The sequence below is a fragment of the Cervus canadensis genome, chromosome 9, assembly GCF_019320065.1.
Source record: "Cervus canadensis isolate Bull #8, Minnesota chromosome 9, ASM1932006v1, whole genome shotgun sequence".
In the NCBI taxonomy this organism is placed as follows: domain Eukaryota; kingdom Metazoa; phylum Chordata; class Mammalia; order Artiodactyla; family Cervidae; genus Cervus; species Cervus canadensis.
Genome location: NC_057394.1, coordinates 79,597,823 through 79,620,097, shown reverse-complemented (window position 1 = coordinate 79,620,097; position 22,275 = coordinate 79,597,823). Strand labels below are relative to the sequence as shown.

Below are 22,275 nucleotides of genomic sequence, written 5' to 3'. Positions count from 1 at the left end.
GGAGCAGAAATTTGAAGCCACGTGTGTCAGGCTTCAGAATCTCCTCATATATGTGTAACATAGTTCTTGCTGTACTGTGTGTAGGCATGGAATATAGCTTATGTGTGACTCTACCATATTTGTAAAGTCAGTCTTTTTTCTCATGATTCATCTTTTTTTTTCTCGGTGACAGTTCACTTCACTGCCTTTCTTTCTGGAACCTTAGATATTTCTTTGCATTGATTTCTTAATCGTGACCCAGCATCTTTTTGTAAGACAAATTTTGGAAAAAGTTTTTTTACTTCTGAAAACAAAACAAAAAACCAAACCAAACCCCAGACCAAACAAAAACCCAAAGTGACAACAAAAACTTCCTCTGAAAGTTTCTACCTGGATCATTCATAATTGCATTTGTTCTTTTCAGTGCAAGACCTGTGATTTCCAGCCTTTTGCTACTTAAATCTTTTATTTTCTACCAAGAATCTTGTGATATGAAAGAGTCTACTGAACACATGACATTTGTGAAACAGTGATTCTTCTAAAATATAGACTATACTAACTAGAGAATCAAAGAAACTGGAGATAGCGAATAAGTATCTATGGTGGAGGCTAAATTTATTTTTCACATGGCTGTTTGAAATATTGATAATATCTATCTGGTCTCCACTGCTGCTTCTGTGAAGTTAGAGTCTAGTCTTTTCTCTGATTCCTTTAAAAGCCATTTATTCCTTCCGTGCTTGTAGTTTGGTGTGATCAAAATTTTGCCAGAAATTTGTGTATGTGGAGAAGGGAAAAACACTTGGTTTTAGGCAGGCCAAATCTTCAGTGACAGAAGGATATACATCTACATGCAAAGATACCAGAGGCATTAAGACACCTTCAAAGTTTCAGAGGTCTCCTTAATCACCACACCCAGAGGTCTCACCCAGTACTTTGTACTGCAGGCCACCTTTTCATTTCAGTCTCTTTCCCTTGTTCATGCTTGACTGTCTTTCATCCCTGCTCCTTGTGAGCTCCTGTTTTCGGCTCACTTGTTCTTTGCTCTGCCCTGTATGTCTAAGATTCTTAAATTTTTATTTGTATTAGAACTGGACTTCTCAGTTCAAGACCCACATCTTGATGCCTTCTGGTATTTTTCCATGAAGATGTATATCCCTCTCTCACTGAAGATTTGGCCTGCCTAAAACCGAGTGTGTTTTTTTCTTCTTCACATATACTGCTGCTTTATATTCTCTTTATATTCCTTCTTGAGTCAGTGACTTTATCATCATCCTAGTCATTGAGAGTACATAGCTTCATTTCTATCCTGTCATTTCCCATTTCTACTATTTACTATGAGGAGACTCCTGATGTTTGACTACCCATTAATTGAAAGATGATACATTGGACAATTTACATTTGCCATCATATTAAGGCTTTACCACAATAATGACATATTATCCCCCATTTAAAAAATATGTAAATTGTAATTTAGAAAAGACTTATTGTTCATAAGTGATAAAGCTGGGATTCTCACCCAGATCTATTAAATTTTAATTCCTGATATTTTCTTGCTGTGTTGTCTGCCTGTAATCCCCGTTCTTTAAAATTTCACAGTATCTTTTTCTTCCTTGCCTTTTTTTTTTTTTTTTTTTAAACTTTAACACAACTGACATAGTTTATACCCTCAGTGTATTTTCTGGATAATTTTTTAAAACCCCTTCAGGATCTATTCTGTCATCCTAGGGCTATCTCCTAGGATAGGAGATTTTACTCTCCACACACACTAAAATTCTAATCATATGAAATAATACAAAATACACAGCCAGTTCTCAGTTCCTTTTTATCTCTGTATTGCTGTTAGTTGAACCTAAAAAAACTCTCCTCCCTTTTCCTTTGAGAGTATCTCAAATGCTACCTTTTCTGTAAATACTTGCTCAAACACGTTAAAAAAAAAAAAAAAATTTTTTTTTTTTTTACTGTTTTCACTGTACATGATGTTATTTAACTGTTATTTCATTCTGTTTTAAACTTCTTTACCTGTTTGTATTTTCCAACTGAATTATAAGTATGTGAGACTAGGCATGTTTATTTTTGTACCCTTAAGGTATTATGCTTGTTTCTAAATGTCATGTTTAATTTTCCTTTCTTAGGCAATATGTGAAATTTGTAGTAGTTTAAGAACTTTATGTATTTTGAAAAATTGATCATAGGTTGTCTGGGATTTATAGCCACTGTATGTTACTATTGTTTAATTTAATTATCATAATTGATTTGGAACATAGGGTGGTGATTTCTTTTGCTATCTTAGAGGATCTTTTATTTTTTTTAATTAAAAATTTAACATTATTGGTATATTCTTGATATTTTTCAGTCTTCTGACCTGGTGGTAGTCTTACTTCTTGACACTGTTGTTAAGTGACAAAGCTCTGTTTTGTGTTTTTCTTATGGCCTCAGTCTGAACACCAAACAGGTGTTGTAGATGAAGGGTCACCTGAGACTCGGAATTAGCGGTTGTTTTTCACTGAAATGCAAGTTCGCTTTCATCTTTCCTTAGTCTCTGTTCAGGGTGATTGCGCATTCCTCTGCCTGACCAATCTGTATGTGAAATTGAGATTTTTTTTCATTTGCGCTATTGATTACACAGTTCAAAGGCCGTTGTTCAGGATTGAAATATTTTATCACCTACCTTATAGAATCGTTGTGAGGATTCACATTTCTATTTGAATCTGTTGTTTGTATAGTAAATATTAAATGTGTTCATTCCTCCAATTTGACCTCATCACTTCTAAATTTGGTGTTTGTTTCTATTTATTTATGGTGGTATTTGTCATTTATATTCAGGTGTACATGGCCTTATGGTATATATGGAAAGAGGCTGTGACATTGTACCTTTTAGGAGCTCTCATTTTGATGCTGATACACTTGAATAGTTAAAGTAATTCCTTTAAAAATAGTTAAAGTAATTCCTTTTTTGAAGGGTAACATTGTGTTCCCAGCCTTCATGTTATTAGATGTCATCTCGAATGAAAGGATGGGAAAGGCATGATTTTATAAACTTCTCAGGGTATTGCATGCTAAGATTTACCTAAAAGTCATTACTTTTATGTAATGTAACTTTTATGTTACATAAAGTCATACTCATTTTGTCTTTGACCTTTGGAAATAGTGGGGTTATGAATCAAAAATTATTAGTATTACTGTTATCTTAGCTTTACCCCCAAAGTGATGGAAATGAGTGAAAACTGTGGGACTGTTGGGTGTATTAGTAGACTCATACTTGTCGATGTCTCTTTTGATGATGTTTTCCCCCTTGTGGTCTGATTGAATGGTATTTATTTCTTGTATTTAGTTTGTAAGAATGCTCACATTAAAATCTCTTGACCCTCAAGTTCTGCTGTGAATTCTAGTTGCTTGTTATTGATGCTTTTACAACCCAGGGAGGTTTGGTAACTCACTGCATGTGCTTTAATCTTTAGTTACTCAGTTTGGTGTTATTTCAGGAGATTTCTAGTCTCATGCCCAGGAAATGGGATCCTTTGGGCTTTAGATGGGAATGGATTGGGATTTATAAGAGTGAGGCTTCAGTCTGTCTAATCAGGATTCCTCAGGACTTTGAAAAGTTATAGAACTGTGGGACAGCTAAAATGACATGACTGTATATATTCTGCTTTCTGACCCACAGCCCATCCCAGATCCTCTTCTTTTTTCCTCTTCTCTTCAGCTGCTATTCTAAACCTTTATCATTCACCTCACACCCATTCATGCTGTCTGTCACTTTTGAATAAATGACTTGTGTTCTTCAGAGAAGGGAAAAAAGAGCTCATTAAGAGTGAATAGCTTCGTATGTTGGCTTTCTACCTATGGACAACACTTTCACTTATACCCTTTCTTACAATTTTTCCTTCTGTTATAGATAAACAAGTGTTTCTTGACTGTATCCTTCAGAACCTGTCTTTAGCCCCCTTAGCAATTTATTTCATTATTTATCCCTCTTCAGTTTTAGACAGTCTCTCCCTTGACATTGATTTCTTCCCAGCTTGGTCTTCCAAGACCAAGGAATGCTACATGAGGAAATATTCTGTTGTCAGTATGTTTGGTAAACTGTATGATAGAGTTTGAGACCTGCTTCCTACTTATTGCTGTTACTTTTTCACCTTGCATTCATCCCTTAATTCCCAGTGTCTTACCTTTCCCTTTTATCACTATGGAGACTCTTTTTTGGTAAGTGTATATAGTGACCAACAGTCACAGCGCTTACTTGACCTCTGCCACGTCTGACGTTGTTATCCATTCTCTTTCCTCACACCTGTCATTGTCCCGCTCTGAGACCGTCCTTTATTAGTGTCTTCCAGGGGCCTCGTGCCCTTTGCCGCACCCCTCAGGAGCTCTCTCGGGCTCTGTCCTTGACCCTCTTTCTCTGCACATGGTGGTCTCCAGTGCCTCCGTCACACCTGACTCACGGATGTGTGTGTGTGTATCCTCTCAGTCCTCCGCACTCACTGTGAATACTAGCTGCTTCTGGACATCCTCATCTCTATGGCGTGACACTGAACAGTCACTGTGTCTAAACTGAATACTTCTTAATCTTTTCCTTCACACCTGTTCTTGCACTCATACACATGTGTACACACTGTCTGCTCTCTGTCTTGACTGTTGCTATCACCCAGTTGTCTAATTTGTGAGCCCTCCTCAATTCTTCTGTCTTCGTATCTCCCACTTTCTTTGGCCACTAAGGTCTGTTGATTGTGCAGCTTTGAAATTCTCTTCCCTGTTAGTGTTGCCGCGGTACAGTTTAGGCTCACTTTCATCTCTTACCTGGACTGTTACTGTTGTAAATCTCTTACCTGGTTTCCTGATTCTGGTCTTTTCTTTCAAAGCACTACTGGGTGACTATCTGATCTTGTTTCTCGTCCGATCAGAATCTATTAGAAAGGTAGGTCACCCCTGCAGACCTCCTGAACTGGTTGCAGTGCCATGGAGAGAAGCATGCGCTTCCCACCTCTGCCTTCGAACATGCTCTCTGCTTGCTGTGTGTGCCCCTCTATCTGTCTTGACTCAGCAAACTTGTCTTTTAGGATTCGATTAAAGTGTTTAGTCTTAGACAGCATGAAGCATTTGTGCTCTTTTCCATAGCACTTCACATCATTGTTATTACGTATAACTTACAGGCTAGCAGTGAATGGCACTCTGTAGATACTTACTATTTAAAATTTAGATACATGGATGTTCTGAACTCTTGTGATTGTTGGGTTCTGGGTGCTTTCTGTACCTGTGAAATGCCAGCCTATGAACTTCTAGAACATAGTGCCTATGTTTCAGGTATTTTGTTCTCTACAGTGCCTCGTACAGTGCCCAGCACAGTGTCCAATGTCTTTTATTATTCAGCTAACTGAATGAATTAACCTGGATTAAAGATTATCTGGTGAGATAAGTATCTAGTTTCATGACATAAAATACTCTCATGGAAAAACCTTTGAAAAGTCTTAATATATGTTAAATTTTGTTGTTAAATATGGCAGAATTCTTGGTTAGAGAGAATGCCTCTAAGTAAATCTTACTATGAAACGAGACAGATTTTACTGTTACATAGTCCTGAATAGAAGATGTACGTGTGTACACAAGATGGTTATAGCTGTGTAGAGTAATTACTGCCTCCATGGGATGTGGTGATAGTCTCACTCTCTTCTGGACTACTCATTAACTGACCTAAGTGGACATTTTTGCTTCTTTTAGGGAGAGTAATATTTTTTTCCAACTTTATTGAGATAATTGACAAACAGGAAGAGTAGTATTAAGAATTAACTACGTAGAATATTGAGAATGCCTCTGTGATGGTTAATGATTACTGTCATTGGAGAACTTTGATGAGTAAATGACTTAATGGAAGAGGAACATTTCATTTGTTTTTGTCTTTAAATGCCTTCTGTCCTCCAGATGAAGGTTTTGCTTTTTTATATCTGTTGGTTCTCCTGGTCTCAATTTGAATATTGCATATTCTCTGTGAATTCTGAAGATTCAGAGATGATGATATGCAAAGAAAAGGGAATGGTATATGTGGCTTCATAATTTATAATTCTTAAACTTTCTTAAAATGTTTTTGTAAAAATTATATATGCTTATTGAAAAAAACTTCAGATACTACAGAGAAGTACAAAGGAGGAAGCAAAAATGTCCCAAGTTTCCTCACCACCTAGAGATACAATCTCTTTTATCATTTCAGTGAGCATTTATCGTTAGAATCCTTTTACACACCTGTGCCCATGCACATAGAAACATCCTTCCTTCCTTCTCCCTCCCCCGCCCTTTCTCTTAGGCATACGCATACCATTTTACAAATAGCAATCTTAGCATAATTGCTGTATCATAGCCTAATTTTCCTGAGAAGGCAGTGACAACCCACTCCAGTACTCTTGCCTGAAAAATCCCATGGATGGAGGAGCCTGGTAGGCTGCAGTCCATGGGGTCGCTAAGAGTCAGACACAACTGAGCGACTTCACTTTCACTTTTCACTTTCATGCATTGGAGAAGGAAATGGCAGCCCACTCCAGTGTTCTTGCCTGGAGAATCCCAGGGACAGGGGAGCCTGGTGGGCTGCCATTTATGGGGTCTCACAGAGTTGGACATGACTGAAGCGACTTAGGAGCAGCAGCAGCCTAATTTATTTTATCCTTTCTCAATAGTGGTATGGGCCTCTTCATGGTAAGTAAAAATGTATCACTTCCCATGATTTTTAATGACTGCACGCATGTGTACCACAATCCATATGTATCATAATGTACATAGTTAGATCCTTTTTGATAGATATTTTAGTTTTCCGTCCCTCTACCCCTTTTAAAAATCATTTTTAAAAATATGCTAACTGGAATCTTTTTTGCTTGTGTGATTTTTTTTCCTTTGCCTAAATTCCTAGATGTGGGAATACTAGGTCAGAGTATGTTTGTGTTTTATTTTGATTCATAGTATCAAACTATTCTCAAGAACATTGTTAACCGTTTCTGACAGGCATTGTGAAAGATGAACTGATGAGCCCCTTTGGAAATCTATGTGCCTGTAGTTTCACACTCTTATGTAGGGAGAATGACTGTAAGCTGATTCATGGAAATTTTTTTGTTTAACTCCCACATCCATAAGGCTTATTACTAGTTGAGTTTCAGCTGGCAGGTTCTGACATACACCTCCTACTTTTCCCTTGGTGGTGGTGGTGGTTTCATCGCTAAGTCGTGTCCGACTCTTTGTGACCCCGTGGACTGTAGTCTGCCAGGCTTCTCTGTCCATGGAATTCTCCAGGCAAGAATACTGGAGTGTGTTGCCATTTCCTTCTTCAGGGGATCTTGCGGACCCAGGAATCTAACCCAGGTCTCCTGCATTGCAGGCACATTCTTTACCAACTTTCCCCTTAAGATAGTCATATTATTAGTAGGAGAACTTATACTTAAAAGAAGAATGGTGTGAATCTCTTGGAGGCACTAGTAATCAACTGTACTTCACTGTCCCCATCAATTTGAATCTGACTTATTTAGAAGATCATATTTCCTCTATTGAGGTGTTTTATCAGAAGGCCCAGTTTGCTTCAGAAAATTTGTAAATTGTGACTCTAGACTATTTTTCACAATAGTAGTAGTGTTATATGTTAACTTCTAACTTACAAGATGCGCCTTGACTCTTCTTAAGTAGATCAGTTTCTGAATCACCCAGAAGTTGAGTTTATTTTGATAAATTTTAAATTGACCATATTTGGATATGCTTGAAATATGGAGAAATAACCCATTTAGGCAAAAAAAAAAGAAAAAGAAAAAACTTGTAGAAATGTGAACGTGGAGGTTCTGGTTAGCCATTTGACTTCTCCTTTCTGTCTCACCCTGTTCCTCTTTCTCCTGTGTTATTTATGAACACTGAAGACAGGTAAAAATAGCTCTGAATAGTGCTACTCTTTATGTCTATAGGTCTCATCTTTTTATACCTTTTAGATAATTTTATCAAGGCAAAATTCTTGCCTATTTCTGCCTTTTGCTCTCATTATCAGTATCCCCTCATCTGCTTTTCCACCTAAGTCATTGTTCTGTGCCCTGCAACACACACATACACTCCCTTCTACCTTAGACATTAATTTTTTGAATTAGTTCCACCTGGGCCCTTTTGTCACTCTAAGGAGGGAAGAATAGTAAAGATGGGTGATTGGAATCATAATGATGTTGTTCAGTTGCCAAGTTGTGTTCAGCTCTTTCTGACCCCACGGACTGCAGTATGCCAGGCTTCCCTGTCCTTCACTGTCTCCTGGAGTTTCATAGGTTCTTGAGAAAAGTAGATATGGCTGAGATTAATATCGATATTTTATCTCAGTTTCTCTTTTAATGATTTAATTCAGTCAAAGATTGTGGAATCTTTACCTGATCAGCCTGATTGGATTTCAGCCGTTAAGTCATTAATAAAACTTTCCTTCTCTTTCTTTCTTCCCATTTTTCCTTCATTTTCCCCATCTTCTGCTTTTCTTTTTCTGCTTTTCTATACTACTTTTATCCTGGCTGAAAGTAGAAAATGAATTGGAATTGAGCAAGACTGGAGTCAAGTTGGTACGTTGGAATGATGGTGGCCTAGACTAGGGTACTGACAGTGGCATGGGTGATGTAGTTGAATTTGAGAAATATTTAGGATGTAGAATAGACCCCATGACCTGATGCTTCAGAGATACCTGCATTATCAAAAGGATGGTTGTGAAATAATTTATCTGTTTACTAGAAAGCACAACAAAATTTGAGAAATCAAAAGCATAATACATAAATAGTTTATAAGTACATGAAAGAATTTTATAACTATATTCCATGTGATCCGGAAACTGGGGAAAAGATTAAACATGTTAGTACAGACACAAAAAACATTTTAAAAAATTCAAATCATACTTCTAAAGTTTAAAACTACAGTATCTGAAATGAAAAATATATTTGATGTAATTAATGACAGATTCAACGTTGTATAAGAAAAGATTAGTGAACTGAAAGACATAGTGCTAGAAACTGTCCAATAAACAGAGGAAAAAGTGAGCCATGGGGGAATATGAAGCAGCCTGGCACACTTTTTTTACTCCCTGAAGCAGGAGAGGGCACACAGAAAAGATAACTTTGAGAAATAGTGGGCCAAAAAAAAAAGGAATAGTGGGCAGATATTTTCAAAACTGGATGAAAATGATAAGCCTACGGATCCATAAGCTCAGTGAACACAGGCACAAAACAAAGATGGGGGACAGGGGAAACGGCACTCTGCACTAAGGCACACCAAATAAGCAGCCAGCGGGGAAAAGATATTCATTTTTGAGGAAAAAGATATAAATAACAGCATATTTCCTGTTGGAAACAATGTGAGCCACAAGACAGTGAAGCAATTAAAATACAGGAAGAGAAAAAAATGTCAACTTAGAATTCTATTCCTGGGAAAAATATGAGAATGCAATCCCATGAGTACATTTAAAGACATGTGAAATTTTAAATAAAAATGTGCAGTTTACTTACACTTTACACAGTTATACATTGTTAATTTTATGATTTTGAAAATATACTCTGGTTATGTAGGATGTCGTCTTTGGGGAAAGATGGAATTACTTCAAAATTCCAATTTCTTAAAAAGCAAAGTAAGTACCTTTTTAAACATGTAAGAGTCGAAAAGATTCACCAGCAGTAGATGTGTACTTTAGTAGACCTTAGAGTATTGGGTTGGCCAAAAAGTTCATTCAGTTTTTCCTTTTATGGAAAATCTCCAATGACTTTATTCTCCAACCCAGTACTTCAGACCGAAGGAAGAAAATACTTTGTGCAGTCTGGATCTGTACAAAGAAATGAAGAAAACTGGAAATAGTAGCTAAATAAGTAAACGTAAGGAACTTCCCCCTTATTCTGTAAGTCTCTTTGAAAGATAATTGACCATTTAAAGCAAAAATGGTAGTAGTGTACTGTAGGGTTTATAGCACATGTAGAAGTAAAACATACGATGATTATAGCAGAGTCTGGGAGGGGAGAAACGGAAGTTTAATATTGTGACCGTGTTACACTATATCTGAAGTAGTTTAAAACTCAAAAGTATTAGGTAGTTGGTGTTATCTACCGAATCATGTCTTCCCCAAATTCTCATGTTTAAGCCCTCACTCTTTTTTTTAAGTTCTCTTAATGTGACTGTATTTGGAAATGGGTTTTTAAAGATTTAAGTAAGGTTAAATGCGGTTGTAGGGATGGGCCCCAATCTAGTATGATTGGTGTCCTTATAAGTAGATGCAGAAATACCAGGCTTTCACACAGACAGAGAAAACACTTGTTGCAGTGAGGACACCGTGAAAGGATGGCTTTCTGAAAGCCAAGGAGAGTGGCCTCAGGAGAAACCGACTCTCTTGTCTCCTTCATCTTGGACTCTCATTTTCTAAAACTGTGAGAAGATAAGTTTCCAGTGTTCAGGCCGCTCAGTGTGTGCTCTTCTGTTATGGCCCTAGCGGACTAAGATAGGCAGTGGTAGGTTGCATATGTGTAGTGTCAAATCTGTAATAGATGATGGTAGAGACTTCAGTTCTCTGTCAATAATGGAAGAGGAAGAAAATCAGTAAGAAGATGGGAGACTTGAACAACTCTATCAATTTATTTGTAGGACACTCTGTCCAGCAACAGCCTAATGAATATTCTTTTCAAGTGACCATAGAATATTGACCAAGATAGAACAACCAATTGGAACAAATCTCAGTAAAAAAGGGTTCAGGTCACGCTAATGTGTTCTCTGACCACAATGGAATAAAATTAGAAGCCAGTTACAAATCTTTGGGGGCTTCCCTTATAGCGCAGTTGGGAAAGAATCTACCTGCAATGCAGGAGACCTGGGTTCATTTCCTGGGTTGGGAAGATCCCCTGGAGAAGGAAATGGCCGCCCACTCCAGTATTCTTGCCTGGAGAATCTCATGGAGAGAGGAGCCTGGCGGGCTACAGTCCATGGGGTCCCAAGAGTCGGACATGACTTAATGACTAAACCACCACCACCACCACCAGATCTTTGGAGACTCTTCAAGTATACAGAGACTGAATAACACACTTCTTTGACATGTGTCAAAGAAGAATCAGGAAGGGAAGTTTTAAAGTGTTTTGAACTGAATGAAAATAAAAACATGCCAACTGGTGTGAAATGTCACTGAAGCAATAATGGGAGGGAAATTTATAGCACTAAATGCCTGTGTTGGAAAGGTTCTCAAAAGAGTGATCTCCACTTAAGAAACTAGAAAGAGAAGAACAAATTAAATGCAAAGAAAGCATTAAAAGGATGAATCTTAATGATGCGAAGTGAAAGAAGCTAGTGAAAAACCAAGTACATATGTACATATGTAAGATTCATTCATACTAAATTCTAGAACATACAGACTAGTCTGTCGTGACAAAAAGCTTATCAGAGGTTGCCCGGAGTCCAGAGCAGCGGAGCAGAGAGGAACAGGAGGGATGGGTTTCATACAGACTTATGGGAACTTTGGGGCATGATGGATGTAGTCCTCCTTGATTTGGGTAATGGTTTCATGGTGGTCCACCTGTGTCAAGAGTTAACAGTTTACCCTGAAATAAGTGTGATTTATTCTATGTTGATTATATCTAAATAAAGCTGTAAGAAACTTTTACCAGTTCATTTATATTTCATTCGGCGAGTAGAAAGATTACTGAGAGCAGCTTATGAAGCCATTAAGTGGTAAAGCAAATGGAGCTCATTACAAGGAGCAGCACTGTGGAAGGCTCTTTATGGTTTTATGAGTTTATTGTATGTTTTTAAAAAGCCTGACCAGCATTCAGAAATAGTGGTGATTTCTCAATCATTCATTACATCACCTTAAGATAACTCTTTTTTCAACAGATCTTTTGGAAGGTTTGCAATGAAATATTACATAATATTTTGTGTTGTGTTTTTATTAAGTATAAACCTCTTCCTGTCATTCTAATAAAAAAATTAATGGCTGAAATTTTTATTGTTGTACTGTTTATTAAATTAGTCTCTTAATTCATGGGACTAATTTATTGTGTTCTTAATAAGTACTCTTGTTTGTAGTGGAGTCCAACAGACTATTAAATACTGAATTATACTTTAAAAGGAACAGTTTCCATGAGATACTATGATAGTAGGAAAGCATAAAGTTATAAACTAGAAACGTCATCAAAAAATTACTTCATTTGTGGGACTTCCCTGGTGGTCCAGTGGTTAAGATTATGAACTCCCAATGCAGGGGGCCTGAGTTAATCCCTAGTCAAGGAACTAGATCCTACATGCTGCAACCAAGAGTTTGTATGCCGCAACCTAGGGTTTGCATGCTGCAACCCAGGGTTTGCATGCTGCAACCCAGAGTTCACATGCCACAACTAGGACCTGGCACAGCCAAAATAAAAAAAAAAAAATTGCTTCATTTGTTAAAAAACAAAACTTTATCCGTCATTTGTAAAATAGGACATATTCTATCATTTTGGTTGGGATCTGTGAATTGAAGCATTAGTTATTATTTCAGTTAAAATATAATGCTAATAACTACAACAGTGCTTTTCAAGCTAAAGGTCAGGACTTTCGTATACTTCTCTCTGGAGAGTATAGGCAGGGGTCATATCCAGATGTTGGGGGTGGTCCCAGTTTGAAGAACTCACTAAATGCACTTGGTTGTTTTGGGTGTGAAAGTTGCAGTGTAAATTTAAGTGTGTGAGAACCCAAAACTATTGATAAATTCTCACAGCATGAATGTTTGGTATTTGACTTATGTAAACATTGATTTCCCCCCCCCCCCCCGCCCCAAACGTACACTTAGAGCTGTTTAAGATGTGAATGAAAATTAGGATTTAAAATATGAATAGAAATTATAAATTATGAATAGAAATATATGTATGTTAGAAAACCCACAAGTTTAATATAATAGAAGCATGTTTGGAGAGTTATGATAGGCTTGTCTAAATCATAGGGCAGGAGTAATAAAACCTTGATTTTTTTTTCCCCCACTATTATTCTTCTCATTTATTCCATTCTCTTTACTGTTGTTGAAGTTAGACAAATTTGTATAACCCAAGTTCTTGAGTCTTCTTTTACATATAACCTTCACTTCCTAAAGCTGAAATAAATTGCTTATTTTCTGGTTAACAGAGATTACATTTTAACAGGACACTAGTTTTAGTTACCAGTTTTGCCTTATCTCTAAAAAAGTATTCTTTTTAATATGTTAAAGGTGTGTGCCTATGCTATTTTGTTATTTTATAAAACTTACTTCTGTTATAAGCCAGTTATATTAAAGTGGTTTTAAGAATGCATCTTTTTATTGTACTTACTATTTTAACTAATTTTACCATGAAAAAGTATTCACCTTTCCACAGTAATTTCTCATTAAGTATTTTTGATAGTTCTCTAATCTGGTTAGAGGAATTTGTATTATCTGTTAATAATAGTAGCTCTGCTATCTTATCCCTAGATTTTGTTTTTGTGTGTGTGTTATACCTACTGTGTAATTCTTTTTTCTGCCATTTAAATCCTTTAACCTTTTCTCACATCTCAAATAAACTCATCTGAAATAAAACAAACTCGAAAACCACCTACTCAAGAGAAAGAAATGCCTCACCATCTTAAATCAGGGAAAAAAAGGAGGGAGGTCTTTCGGCCCTTCTTTTTACTTTTTAAGTAAAATTCACTCCTGGTGAGTTTTTTGGATCTTTGGTTGTTGAATCCCTGAAATTTGCAGTTTAGTATAAATTTTCATAGTTAATTTTATTTTTTTTCATAGTTAATTTTAATAATCTCTATCGTAGTACATTTGAAGGCCCTCTATAATTTGTTATAGTGACATTTTATATATGATTTATTTGGAGAAAGTAAAACAGACTCCCCTCCTTTTTCTCCTTTATAGGATCCCTTAAAAATAGTCTTTGAGATGAATTTAAAATAGATTTGATTTAGAGAAACTCAGCTTTGTAATTAGTCTCCTGTTCATGGTAAATGTAAGTTATAGATGAAATGGAAACCAGATAGTTTCTGTGTCAGGATTAGGTTAGCTTTAAATTTCTTTGCCTAAATTTACTGTTTCTTAGTACTCTTACAATCCTGAAGTCTCCATCTCTCCTAGGCGTTTTGAGCTTTTGTTAGCAAGTTACCTGATTGATTTTATTTTGACTTTCTTCTTCTAAAATAGTTTTAGCACTCACTGGTGCACACTGGTTTAGCTCTGAAGTGATCCTGTTGATAACCATTTATATCTAGGGATTACTACATTAATAAAATGCATGGGCTCATTGGCCACACTTTTAAAGAAGATGCCAGTGTTTTTGAAAACTTGAGCATTTGGGAAATTTTAAAATAGACATAACTGACAGGAGAGGACTTTTTTTTTTCTTTGGAAAATACATTTTGATTCAGTTCAGATTCTTTTTTTTTCTTCAGAATTTCACATTTTTGATATGGCAGTAAAAGAAGTTCTCTGTATATCTAGTATATTTTAATCAAAAATTAGCATTTTTTTCTGTATTTTGTCACCTTGTATTTAATTTTTGCTGGAACATAACTAGTAAAATATCATTTGCTTTAGAGTTTACAGTGAGGTTAGCCTGTAGACTTGCTGTTTTCCAAATTTGGTATTTTGAACTCTTAACTTGTCAATTTTAAATGTCATTCATTTCAAATAAGCAAGTTGTCCTTGGATTGTACAGTAATTAGTCCATCTTTTTATTTTATGCCTTCTATGGAAATGCGTTTTTCCATTCTAATGATCAGTTCTGAAATACTTTTAAGTATTTTTTTGCATTGTGGTTCAGTGTGTTTTAAATTTAGTTTGTGTATATATATGTGTGTGTGTATTTATATATATGTGTATATATGTGTGTGTATGTGTGTGTATATATATATACACACACGTACTGAAAATGTGGGCTGAAGTATGAACATACTAAATTATCTCTTTGGTTAACCCTTTTGGAAGTTGAATTCAAATATCAATATGTCAGTGGTCATTGAATCTTCATTATACTTAAATATGTGGATCACTATTTCTGAAAAATATTTAGGACATTGATTTGTTTCAGATGGACGAAATATAGACCATTTATGGATTTGAGTTACAGTTTCATAGTGTGCTAGTAGTTCTTAATGCCACAGGCACCACACCACTTAACTAGATAAAATGTGCCTTCGTACAACTAGGAGGAAAGTTATCTCATGCAATCTCATTGTAAGATATTTTTAATATAGCAGAAGTTTCATGCCATACCTTGCCTACATTGGGGCCTCTTATATTTTTCTTATATCTTGATTCCTCTCATGTTTGCCTTATGTTTAAGTGTTTTTCTCATCTTTACTGTTATTTAAATAGTGGCCCCATATTATTGGGGAGATGTCTTAAGTGCTTATAAAGGAGAAGGTGATTAATTTTGGAATAAAGGCAGTTTTGACCTTTATCCTGGTAGAAGTGGTTTAAAGATAATAAATTTGAAACTTTTTGCTCAGTTTTGAGGTAGTTGTAACTTCCCAGTTCTCTAAAATATAGTATTAGGATGGTTGGATAATAATGTATATTTGACAATACAGGCAGATTTTCTTGTTTCAAAGTTAAATTCCCCAAGTGAAATGATTAAAACCTTCAAATTTGATGGAAAATTTTTCTTCAAGAAATTTTTTCTTTAAGAAATTTAATTATCCCACTCCAAAATGTGGAAACTAAAAAGCACTGTAAATCCTTTCAGTAAAATATTTTACTTGGTAAATAGAGCACTGTGGAATAATGCCTAGTAAATTCAGTGTCTTTTGGGGGCTTAAAATGTGTTAACTTACTATATTTGATTTTCAAATAGACACCAAATCCTACTGCAAGTGAGTTTATTCCCAAAGGAGGATCAACCTCCAGGCTGAGTAACACGTCCCAGTCACATGCGTCTGCCTTCTCTCAAGTGTTCTCTCACCCATCCCTGGGGACTCCTGCTGCTGCTGGATTAGCACCAGGTAAGTTGAGTAACTGTTTTCAGTGAGTTCCAGGTAGCAAATCTCTGAGCACCATTTGCTGTTAGTTTACCAGCCCTGGAATTGTATTCTTCAGCGATTCATATCTGAGCACATTATGAGTTTTATGTTCTAGGTTTTGGCACCATAGACCAAGTGTGTAGTTAAAATTTTTAAAGCAGAATTTAAATTTAATGAATAAAAGTTAAATATAACTTTTTGTGTAAAAGCACAAAAGTAAATTTAAAGGAGAAAATGATTATTGAGGAAAAAATATCCAGATCATAATATTTCCTTATTTTTTATTAGCATGTTAATGCTATTTCACTCAGAAACTTCAACAAGAGCATCAGAACTTAAATATTGGTGTGCTTCAAGGTCCTTCTTTTGAAATAAATTTCTAAAAGAATAATTTATATCATTTTAAATTAAAGTTTAGATGTATTGCCTTTTGGGTGTTTGATTATAAATCTGTAGTAGTAGTAAAGTATTATAAACAGTGGCAGGAAAGCAGTGTGAAGGGTTAGGGGTCATCGCAACACTTTTCTTCCAAGTTTACCCAAGATGGCAGTGGAGGAATTTGAAGAAGTACACTTGTACATCAGGGATCTTGAGGCATAGTTCAGAGTAGCCCTATTTTCTTAGAAGATCCTCTCTTTTATCTAAAAATTAATGCAGGTTTTGCATTCTGCTTCCTAGCGTAAACATTCCTATAAAAATATGGAAATTTTCTTAGATAATTAGTGTTACCCATTCCTATTGCTGTGAACCTTTATTAGAAAAGTAAGGTATGAGAATTATATTGAATTCATAGTAAGTGCTGAGTGGGTTATCTTAAATCTGCTCAGTGGTTGAGCTGCCCACCCAGATGTTTCTAGAACCTTTAATGGATAATCATCCATTAATGACTTAGTCTTGAATGTTAAAAAGCAAAACCAGGGACAAAGTGAAATACTACAGGCTAAATGAAGCCAAAAGATCCATCTGGATTAGCTTGGAACTAGTCCTGTCTCCAGGTCTTAATCTAATCAGTAGTGGTGCTAAATGATTGGCTTTGATACTGATACTAAAATCAAGGACCATTTTTTGGAATAAGAATGAAAGAAAACAATGATAACTTTATGGAACAGGTTTAGTGTGTTAAGCATCAAGTGTATTCAGAGGCTTAGTAACCTTGTGTTGCCAAGGATTTTGTTAACACCTCCTTCCCCTCACCTCTCCCTCTCTCCCTCTATTTCTCCCTCCTGCCCTTCCCACTCATTTCCTACTCATTTTTTTCCCCCCAGTGAGCATTTTATCATTTTATTAACTAAATGTAAGCTAAGAATTGCATCCCTCTCTGGTGAGACTTTCAAGGTAGTTTTGTGTGCAGGGCTTTGAGATACACCTTGCAAGTCCTTCCTCCTTGCTTGTGCCTTTTTACCTTTTCTTCTACTTTGGCTTTTTTCAGATTCAGGTAAAATTGTAAATGTTTTCCCTTTCTCCCTAGAGAGCAGTGTCAGAATTGAATATCCCTGGTAGCCTTAAAGTTGTACTTGTAAGTAATATGCTACTGTGATTTTTCTCCCGTTGAGGTGTGTTTGCATTGTTTACATGAGCATAGGCTGCATGTCAGCTGTACAGCTGAAGTTTCTTAGAGATTCTCCAGACATCTGAGCAGTGTTGATAAAACACCCACGGTAATGGAATCCATATGCCAGTCAGAAAACTTTGGCTTTCTTAATTAAGTACCAGTTTTTTTTGACTTAACAGCACCTCTTTCCTTGTTTAATAAGTAAACATTTTGTTCACATCTTTGATCAGGCTAATTTAAACTAAAAGTTAGGCTTTTAAAGTATTGGATGAATTTAAAATGTCAAAGGGAATTTTAGATATTGAAAACATTTAATTACAGTGCTGTGATATTTGTTTAAGCTTTCCAGTTGGTATTAATTTGTGTATAGGTAGGTAGGTGTTTCATTGGTCCCAGTTGGGTTTCACAGTTTAGGATGAAATGAGTTTAAAACTCTTCTGCATAGCTCTAATGTTAAAATAGTCATTCTACTTCTTTTAATGAAAGGATTGATAATTACTGTCTGAAACCATTGGGAATAGGTCAGTATATTTTATTAAAGGTATTCCTGAATTCTTTATACTGACTATGTAAAAATTGTCCTTTATTCAAATGACAGTCAACTAGATGAAAATATTCTCCAAAATACTGGAGTGATGATGGTTTTACATTTATTATTTGTTTATATTTTCTCTTTTTAGTTAATGGCGTAACACTGTGAAGATGAACAAAGGAAAAAAAATGTGTGCTTTCAGCAAAACATTTTATCCCTTCAGTGTTTTCCATTACTTCTTACCCATAAATACTATTTTTTTTTCAAGATCTAAGAAAGGTTCTTGGAATTTTCACTTTTAGGTTGTACAATAAGAAAGGTCGTAGGAGTTCATATACCTGTGTTCAGTTCAGTTCAGTCGTTCAGTCGTGTCCGACTCTTTGAGACCCCATGAATCGCAGCACGCCAGGCCTCCCTGTCCATCACCAACCCCCGGAGTTAACTGAAACTCATGCCCATCGAGTCGGTGATGCCATCCAGCCATCTCATCCTCTGTCATCCCCTTCTCCTCCTGCCCCCAATCCCTCCCAGCATCAGGGTCTTTTCCAGTGAATCAACTCTTTACACGAGGTGGCCAAAGTACTGGAGTTTCAGCTTCAGCATAAGTCCTTCCAATGAACACCCAGTGTTAGTGGTGATTTAATTGATCTTAATCCTCCTCGTCTTCTGTAGGTGTAACTTAGTGATAATTTTCGGTTATAAAGTTTCATTTTCTCTTTTCTTCAATTTCTATTCCAGAAATTATCCTTGAAAATATGTCAAATTACTGTTTTACTAAAAAATATGAAACTTTAAATATGTTGGCACTCAGACATAAGCTAGAGTAATATCATTTTCATTATGTATGAAAAAAATACATATTTAAATACATTTTTTGACCAAAAAATGTAAAAATATTTGAGCAAAGTTGAGTAGATGTTAAGATTTTGTATTTCCTCAGATTGTAAGGAACAAAAAACATAATGCCTGGAACAAAGTAAAAATAGATCCTGAGTGAATTGAGTTCTTTTAAAGCTTGTTTTGATCACTTTAAAAACATATTTTTAAAAAAGTTTTAATGCAAGAAGTAAAACTTTATACAAAAGTTATTTAAATTAAAATAGGTTTAAGTTAATTTACAATAAATTAATTTTAATTTAAAATTTAAAATAAGTTTAAATTAAAATTGAATTAAGTTTAAAATGTATTTAAAAGTGTTCAAAATATGCAGCACATGTTAAATTTCCATTAACTTGTATGTACATTTTAAGAAATGAAGGAGCTATAGGTTTAGTTGTTTTCTGCACATAACCTGAGAACAGTAGCTATATTTCTAAGTATCTTCTACAAAGGTAGTTATAAGAATATTTGGGATATGGCACTTGACTTACTGTCTTCAAGAACTTCTTCAGTGATATTGGCACTGAAGCTCCAATACTTTGGCCACTTGATGCGAAAAGCCGACTCATTGGAAAAGACCCTGATGCTGGGAGAGGTTGAGGGCAAGATGAGAGGGGGTTGACAGGGGATGAGATGGTTGGATGGCATCATTGACAGAATGGACATGAGTATCAGCAAATTCCGGGAGATAGTGAAGGACAGGAAAGCTTGGTATGCTTCAAAGAGTCAGACACAACTTAGTGACTGAACAACAATTATATACATATTTTTTATTTGTAAATATGCAATTTTCTCTGTTCACAGCTTTTATTGTCCTCCTAGAGGTTCACAGCCTTCCAAAGTTAAGAATCACTGGTTTAACACACCCTTGGCAATATTTTATTTCACAAGTATGATACAGTAAGAATACTTTTAAAGTAATCTATAAAGATAAATTTTTCTAATAGGTTTAACTTTAGGCTTCCCTGATGGCTCAGCGGTAAAGAATCTGCCTGCAGTGCAGGAGATGCAGGAGACACCGGTTCCATTCCTGGGTCGGGAAGATCCCCTGGAGGAGGAAATGGCAACCTGCTCCAGTATTCTTGCCTGGAAAATCCCATGACAGAGGAGCCTGGCAGGCTGTGGTCTGTAGGGTCACAAAGAGTCGGACAGGTCTGAGCCACTGAGCACTAGCTTTAGGCAGTCCATTTTTAGAATAGCCTTTAGAAATGAAAATATGACTATACTGAAGACAGTTTATACTTTAATTTTTTGTGCCATGAAAAAATTATTATGTGAACTAAATTGCTGAATGATTTTCTGTCAGAAGTTTTCCTTTTGAGTATTTTGAGTTGGTAGGAGACTTTAAACTTAGTTACTTCAGTCTTGGTCACAGTTTGTTTGAAGGTGATTTTAAGAGAGGTATCAATAAGAATGTATATATATTTCTGGGTAGTCTTCTGTAATGTATCATGGGGTGGTTTAGTGCACAGTTGAGCATCTCTTGTTCTGCTTAATTGTGTGTGGACACTTGGGAGAGGTAGAGGAAATTCTTGAGTTTGAAAATGCCATTATTGGTTTAGAAATGAGAGAGCTGTAAGTGACTTTTTAGCGTTTTTAAATATTCATCCCTTCAATATGAGAATGGTATAGGTTTTTGAACTGTGAATGTGTAAATTATGGTGAATCATGGATGATTGATTTTAGGAGAAGCGTTTAATTATTATACTAGAGCTATCATTATTAAATAATTGTATTCCTTTATTAAAATTCAATTGTATTATTTTAGAAAAAATTTAAGTATATTTTTAGATCCAGTGTTTTGAAATACTTAATCGTGTCTTATATATTCCAAAGAGTGCCAAGTTGATAGATAAAATTGGCTAATATTCCTTATTAGTTGGTTTAAGCAAGGTATGGGGAAAGAGGAATGGAAAAGACAAGGGGAAATAAATATCCATCATTCTTGTTCAAAAATATTAAAATGTTAAACTTTTAACATATATAATATACAATTATAATGTCAAAAGGTGATCTTTTTTCCATTTTTTAGTTTTAAAGTTCTATGCTAAAATAAAGTTCTGTGATTCATTAGCTTTATAATGTTTCATATCATAGTAAATGGAGTCTTAATTCATTTCAGTTACATTGTATTAATAGTTGACTTATGCCATTATATGACTTTAATCATTGCTTTAGGTGGAACTTCTGGGGTTTACATGTTTCAGCCTTGTGCCAGTTTAGAGGTGACATTCATAAGAAATTATAGTCTAGCTTCTGCTTTTTCACTTAGAATAATAAGGAATTATTTAGCTAACCAAGGCAGCCCAGTATACATTTTAATAGTTTGATTAACAAAGAGAATTAGATCTTTTGCTGAGCTAAACTCTGTCTTATCTATCTTTTATCCACTAGTCCTGGGTCTTTCCCTTTTGTTGAGTGGAATAACTTAAAATCTTTCCTACACTATAGCCCTTTCTGTCATTTTTTTAGACTAGTTGTATGTGTGTATCCATACACTGATCTGTTCATGTGGCTCAACAAGAGAGAAACCGGGGAAACCCTGTTAAAATTAATAAATTGTGTGGGTCAAAAGTCATGAACCTCTTATAAGTCATAATGCTGTAACATAGTGTGAGTAAAGTTAAATCTGCAGATATGTCTACCTACCTGTGTTACTGTCTTATATCTACCTAGGGGGAGGATATGTACCATTGGGAAAATAGGTTGCTAATAGATTGAAGCTATGGTTTTACAGATGGTAAATATCTTAAGTTCATTATTTCAAATTTCACTGTGGATTTTAAGCTCTACATTAAAATTACACAATGCATAAAATCTATTATCGTGTTAGATTACGTTTTACTAAGTAATATAACTATTGACAGTAAAAATTGTACAAAATACCTAAGTAATTCTAAAACGTTGCCATATTTTGTATGATGTAACTAAACAGATTTTCCTTGTAATTATTTTTCATTAAATGAATTTTGTGGGACAGTCAAGTAATCCTACCATGAGTTTGTTTTGATATATCCATCTGAATTGATTTTTTAAAAATTATTTTTTATACTTAATAGCTTTAGAGGTAGTTTACCATTAAAATATTCTTCTATCCTGTTTTAAATATCAATCTAGAATTTCAAAGCATTTTACAAATTCCTTAAGAGACTCTGCCATTTCTTATCTGGCACAAATTTCAGCGTAAAGATGGTGCCTAATAAATGCTTATTTAACTAAGCTTCATTTTTATCTCAGAAAAAAAAAATGTTTTAATCAGTGAGTATCTCTTAATTACAGTGAATTTTAATGATTCCGTAAACGTCTTTGAAGAACTCCTAAATCCTGCCCATGTTCAAGAGAGTGTAGGTGAACAGTCTCATGAGCAACAGAGTAT

General features: G+C 35.4%; 1 protein-coding gene across 7 annotated transcripts in view; it reads left to right on the top strand.

Annotated features, from left to right (window-relative positions):
* Positions 1-22,275, top strand: part of PAN3 (poly(A) specific ribonuclease subunit PAN3) — a 120,573-nt gene that overhangs the window by 44,273 nt on the left and 54,025 nt on the right. For all 7 annotated transcript variants that reach the window (XR_006271139.1, XR_006271138.1, XM_043477554.1 and 4 more), the window contains one exon: positions 15,771-15,918. Coding sequence is in view for 5 of the 7 variants with exons in the window: in XM_043477554.1 (XP_043333489.1) it covers positions 15,771-15,918 (148 nt within the window). In the remaining 2 variants the exon portion in view is untranslated. The remainder of the gene's footprint in view (positions 1-15,770; positions 15,919-22,275) is intronic.